The sequence below is a fragment of the Sander vitreus genome, chromosome 15, assembly GCF_031162955.1.
Source record: "Sander vitreus isolate 19-12246 chromosome 15, sanVit1, whole genome shotgun sequence".
NCBI lineage: Eukaryota > Metazoa > Chordata > Actinopteri > Perciformes > Percidae > Sander > Sander vitreus.
In genome coordinates, this window is record NC_135869.1 from 1,127,133 (window position 1) to 1,133,719 (window position 6,587).

General features: G+C 38.8%; 1 protein-coding gene across 1 annotated transcript; it reads left to right on the forward strand.

Annotated features, from left to right (window-relative positions):
* Nucleotides 1-6,265, forward strand: LOC144530390 (GTPase IMAP family member 9-like). Its single transcript, XM_078269948.1, has 2 exons — nucleotides 1-71; nucleotides 2,896-6,265. Exons 1-2 carry the CDS (start codon nucleotides 29-31, stop codon nucleotides 3,744-3,746), a joined length of 894 nt encoding a protein of 297 aa, XP_078126074.1. The 5' UTR covers nucleotides 1-28; the 3' UTR covers nucleotides 3,747-6,265.
* The last annotated feature ends 322 nt before the right edge of the window (nucleotides 6,266-6,587 follow it).

Below are 6,587 nucleotides of genomic sequence, written 5' to 3' on the forward strand. Positions count from 1 at the left end.
AGACATCCACAGAGACAAGAATTTAAAGATGAGCTGCTTATCCAAGAAAGAAGGTGACAGTCTTCTGCCTGGTAAATATATTTATTCTACAGTACTACAGCTCATTGCAGTGTCTGGGGTTTCATACTTTATGGAACAATATTTGTTTTCTTAAATATAAACCAGCAACCCATTAACAGCTCATTCTCTTTTTAACCTGTCTTTGGGGATCAGTGGTGTTTTGAGACAACTTTGAACTAATTTAGACTGAACTATCTTTCAATATTCATTAAAAATACAACTAAAATGTTGAGATTTTGTGAAGTTCAGATATGTTTGGTAGTGTATCTGTAGTATCTGCAGTGGAGAGTTTTATTATCTGCACAGAACTGGATTAAGCAGCATTTTAGAGACAAGTTTTTAGTTAGTGGTTAGTTAGTTGGATGTTTGCAGATACTTTTCTTTAACTATTGTATTTGTTTTTTTTTTTATATTTGGTAAGACTTTATCATAACCATCACTAACAAATGGTAAATTGATCGCAAGTTAAACTTAAGTTAATAAGTTATTTTAATGTGAAAAAACAATGAAATTATAATGTTTACTCATTATTAGTTGCGCTATAATTTGTTGTTTTGACAATGTATTGTTTCACACTTATTTTTTATATTATATGAAGTGTTTGTTAATAATTAAGAAATAAATTATAAACCATCAAACATTATTTGGATGGCTTTTATAAAGTTGCAACTGGTGTTTATAATACCTTGTTAATGGTTAATACTCTGTAAAGCATGTATACACATTATTTACATATTATCAATGCACAAAGAATTTTAAAAATATTCTTAAATTATTTTATAGGCCATGTTTTTTTGACTGTTGTGGAAATCCACATTTGGATGAATTGTTCAGAGTGATGTGAAGACACATTTTGAGAGTACAACTCACATATATGTTTGCATGAGTTACTTTAATATGATTACCAGCGGTGGAATGTAACTAAGTACATTTACTCCAGTACTGTAGTTCAGTCCAAATGTTGAGGTACTTGTACTTTACTTGTAGTCTTTTTTTTACTTTCTACTTCTACTCCGCTACATTTCAGAGAGAAATATTGGACTTTTTACTCCACTACATTCATCTGACAGCTTTAGTTACTAGTTACTTTACACATTAATATTTCTGCACACAAAACACATGTAGTTAGGGTTAACGCTGTTAAATTGTAGATATCACGGGTATATCTAACGACCGCCTGCCGGGATGGGAGAGGTATTTCCTCTTACGCAGGCGCAGAACGTACATGGCAGTTGGCCGTCAGCTGTACTCTTTGGGGTGTGTTTAAGTGCCTTTTTTGGCCAACACAAAGGCGGCGTGACGCGACACCATGGTTGGCCTTGTTATTTTTCAGGAAATGTCTTGTGCACATCTGGGAGCGGGCAGAGCCCCGAGGGGATACTACTTTCAAATCTTGCTAGCTTTTCCACATTACCAACCCTGCCTTTAACATTAATACTGGGCTCCCCTAAACGTTTGGGACATTAGACTGTGTTCTGATAACTTCTTCCACCGCTGATGATCATATTGGTGGGACTTTATTGTTACCGGCCAATATAACCTCCCACTCCTTGGCAAAACAATGGGTGTGAGGTGCCATGTGCCAGATGGTGTCCAGGGCGTACACATCCGGGTTGTACACAGACATTGTCAGGGGCAAGAGTTAATGAGTTACTAATGTACATTTACATGTACATGTTGCTTAAAAATCTGCAGTTTAGATGTTTAAAACACATGAAATACTGAAGGAGGTTGAAGAGGTATTTGAAATTAAGATCTGAACTTCCACTTTAAATGTAAGCACTGAATGAAGTTTAAGTGAAAGTGCTAGTTTGTCGATGCAGTCTCAAAGAGAGGTGTTCTCTTAAAAATGCAATATTAATTTATTGTCTATTTCAAATTTGACAGTGAATCCGAGCAGTGACCTGCACAACCAGCGATTAGAACACATACACAAATAATTACAGACAACTGCTCCTTAAAATGTAATAAAATGTAACCAGCATTACCGATTAATCACTCATCACTCACTCATTTTCACCCGCTTATCCGGTGTCGGGTCGCGGGGCAGTGGCTCTAGCAGGGGACCCCAAACTTTACCACATTACACAGCTCTGACCTGGGTCTTCCCCGAGGTATCCTCCAAGCTGGACGTGCTGGGGCATCCTTACCAGAGGCCCGCTTTCCATGTAAAGGAACAGCAGCTCTTCTCCTAGTTCCTCATTGATGACTGAGCTTCTCAACCTATCTCTAAGGGAGACGGCAGCCACTCTCCTGAGAAAACCCAATTCAGTCGCTTGTACCGGGGTTCTAGTTCTTTTGGTCATGACCCAGCCTTCATGACCATAGGTTAGGGTAGGAACGAAAATTGCGGTAAACGGTGTGGTAAAGTGAATTTAATACCGCTGCTCCGATTCTCCGGCCAATCTCCCGCTCCATTGTCCCTCTCCATCGTGAAAAAGACCCCGAGGTACTTGACCTCCTTTATTTGGGGAAGGACTCATTCCCCACCCGGAGTAGGCACTCCATCGGTTTCCTGATGAGAACCATGGCCTCAGGTTTGAGGGATAAACGGTTAATTGTTAACATCCCTAGGCTGGTATCACAGCGATTTCTTAGGCTCAAAAATCTGTAACAATGAACACAAAACGTGTCCAGCAAGGTGAAGAACTGCTAACTTTGTCTTTCGTTGTACTGAAAGGGTCGGTTAACCTGCGCCTGGTTTTATCTGCGGGGGACCAATCTGAATCTAAACATCTGACTCAAAATCTCATAGATTGTCATAAATTTGAGTGTTTGACATAACATAATAACAGAGGCAGTTCTTACTATACTAACGTCTATAAAATTTTCCAGCAGGTGAAAAGCCAGAGCTGAGGATCGTCCTGCTTGGAAAGGTCAGAGTTGGTAAGAGTTTTTCAGGAAACACCATCCTGGGCGATGACCTATTCCACTCAAAGAATAGTCTATCTGCTGTCACAAAGAAGTGCCAAAAGGAAAAGAGGAAAATTAACAACCAAAATGTGGTCGTTGTTGATACTCCTGGTCTGTTAAGCATTGACCAAACAGAAGAGGTGATTGCGAGAAAGATCAAGAAATCCGTCAATCTTGCCAAACCTGGTCCTCATGTGTTCGTGATTGTGCTGAGTGTGGAAGATAAATACACAAGGAACGTAGAAGACATGGTGAAAACTATTTGCGATACTTTTGGCAAAAACACAATGGATTACACTATGGTGTTGTTCACCCGTGGAGAAAAGCTAAAAGATACCATGGAGGACTTTATTATTCGCAATGAAAATCTCCACAAGCTAATTGGCAGTTGCGAATATGGATACCATGTTTTTGACAAACGTCCTGAACAGGTCCCTGAGCTACTGAAGAAGATCAACGATAAGGTTCAGGAAGCAGAAGGAAGCTACTACACCGCTGAGATGCTCCAAGAGGCTGAAACTGCCTTACAACAGGTACAAAATGCTGCAGAAGGAGGAACACATTCCAAGCAAGCTGCTATTCAAACTACTGTTTATTCTGGTATGGGTGTTGGATGTCTGTTTGGGTATCTTGCTGGTAAGGGTCAGATAACGTCTACCATAGGAGCGGCACTAGGAGCCGTAGGGGGTGGACTACTGTGCGCTGCACTGGCAGGTATAGTGATACACGCCAAAAAAAAGTGCAAATGCAGCAAAACATGTTGTCTTGTTTAAGCTGATCAGACAAATCCTTACAAATTAAAATACTGTAAAGGGGGAAATGATGGTGGTGCTGTTTGTATATTTAGTTATTTCTGTTTTGTTTTAATGCCTTTTAATTCAAAGTAGCCTATGTTTAATAAACAAGGGCCATTCTCACAGTAGGTGAGTTAGCCGTGTTTGCTGGTGATTGGTTGTGGGCTGACCTAAACCTTTTAGGTTTCTGGAATAATAAATAATATCACCCAGTTTAGATGAATGTAGAATACACACAGCGTTTGGGCTCTGACCTCGTCATCCCCAACGAGTAAGTGAATAATAATTTCCACACTGACAGTCGTCTTTCAGATACTATACTCAACACTTTTCTAATACAACAGCCTTCATAAAGAGTTCATCAGTTGTAACTAACAGCTTTAATAGTTAATGTGTTGTAGATCCGTTTTGTGTCACTAATAGGGACAACAATAGGGTTGCCAGGTTGTGAGAAATCCTGCTCTAGTGTTTATCCTTTCTATGTTGTAATAATGTTATACATTTTGGTAAATTTTGTAATTGCTTTGTTGAATGTAACTGGTATGTGGAGAAGGTGTGCAACTGGTTTATGTGGAAAGAGATGCTCTTTTATTACTCAAATATTCAATGTTAAAAGGACTCTGATCTAAATTGGGGACAAAAAAACAAAACTGACATCCCTACTTCAAAGTTCAAGTTATTTCTGCAGCTTTAAACAAACATTTGACTGTTCAACAAGAAATGTCAATAACAATAATAATAGGCTGTGGCCACTGAGCCCTTTGGCCCTTCGGCATGTCTTTCGGGTAATCCATCCACGTTGCTATACACCATCATGTTAGTGGAAGCTGTTTTATTTACACACAATCAACAATCATTCGATTAATTCTCACAATTTGCGTTATTACGTTCATGGCTAACCCAGAACCTCAGTGGCCCCTAAGGCTCCAGGTTGTCTTTGTGTCTTTTACTTTGTGGTAATTTGATTGATCATAAATGTGTTTGCTGATATACACCAAAGCACAAATACAAACTGGAATACTCTGGGCCTGATGTGTTCCCTGCATCTTAAAGTGCTCATATGCTTTTACCCTTTCCTTTATTGTGTTATATATCTTTTTTGTGCATGTTATAGGTTTACAAAGTGAAAAGCCCAAAGTCCACCCCAAAGGGACTTACTATCTCCAACAGAAAACACTGTTCACAAACTGCTCCAAACAGCTCTATTGTAGTCCAGCCTTTACTTCCGTGACGACCGTGCATCACTTTGTAACACGTTATAATGCTCACCTAGCTGCTAGCGTCTCACGCCCTCATACTCTGCTTCTGACTGGCTAGTAGTCCTTACCTAGGTACTATCAGGGAAAATTAAACCATGTAAACCTATTCTGATATAACCTCTTAATACAATTATGAACCTGAAAATGAGCATAATATGAGCACGTCTCGTGAAGGGGCCCTGTGTCAAAATCTGGTTTGAAGACGTTTAATATTTCAGTTTCAGGGTTTGAGCCGAAGTGCGCCAAATGTCGATAATGTCCCGTTGGCTGTTATTTAATTAGCGTGTATGGCCAATCAGTGTCTGATGCTCGGGCAAATATGATTTGTTAGAGAGGGAGAAAAAAATTCTGTGCAGTTTGTATTTTTAAAAGTTAGCCAGGATTACATATTTGTGGTATTCAATCATATCAACAGTGATGAGACTTTCAGCCAATAATCATATTTTGTTAGCTGATCAGCACGTCATAATCCAGATGACAGAGATCTAATAAGTAAGTAAAGTTTGTTTTATAGCACTTTACACGGATAAAATCACAAAGTGCTTTACAATAACTTGGAATACGATAAATAGAAGACATAAGAATACCAAGGAAAACATAGGTACATAAAATCAGACAGCCATGAAAGCCCTTGTCTAACTAAAAGGCTGTTTGAATAGCCAAGTCTTCAAATGCTTTTTAAAAGAATCTACAGAGTTTGAACAACGCAAAGAGAGCAGCAGTGTGTTCCACATCCTGGGTGCCACTGCCTGAAAAGATCGATCCCATCTGGTTTTAAAATGAGTGCAGGGGACCACTAACAACATCTTACCTGATGACCTCAGACTCTGGGAATAATAAACTTTTAAATATAATTATATTGTTTTTGATATATTTAAAATTATTGATTACAGAGAAAGTTAAAGGGCTGTCATATTCAAGTCCAGCCACAAAGCATCTGTTTCTACATCTAAACAAGTTGCAAACTTGTATGCAATGTGCATGTAAACCAAGAACAGTGTGTAAAACTCTGATCTATACATGTGTGATATACAGACGGTCCACTGAAAACCTCCAATGAACCTTGAAACAACGACGGAGCCTTGATGGAGTCGTGGTGCAGCCTGATCCTGTGGACATGATGTGTTACTGTTCTGATTTCATATGATAATGACATAAAAAGTGAGCTTGTCGTTTTTCATTGTGTCTGATTTTCAAAATACTTAATACTTAAACCAAAAATAAAGACATGTAACCCTAGGAGTCCTCACTTCTTTTACATTTTTAAATAAAAGAAAACAGCAATTTTACATAATTTAGGACCATTATTATTACCATACATGTGTCTAAAACGTTGAAAAACCTACCGCAGAAAACACTACATTTATTAGATCTGATGAAAGTAATTTAGTTTTTGGACAGAGCCGCTCTCATATCAAGAAATCTGACCGAGTCTATTATCGGTCATCAACCATAACAACCCAAGTTTGAAATCAGTAATCAGAGGTGCAGTGCTACGTGCTTCTCTGTGCTTCCGTTGGAGCAGTCACCCACTCATAGTCCCATAACACCACCATCAGTC

Excerpts from the sequence above, each read along its gene's own strand:
- LOC144530390 (XM_078269948.1), top strand. The coding sequence starts at position 29 with ATGAGCTGCTTATCCAAGAAAGAAGGTGACAGTCTTCTGCCTG. Across the intron at positions 72-2,895 it reads AGGTGACAGTCTTCTGCCTG|CAGGTGAAAAGCCAGAGCTG; the intron begins GTAAATATATTT and ends AAAATTTTCCAG.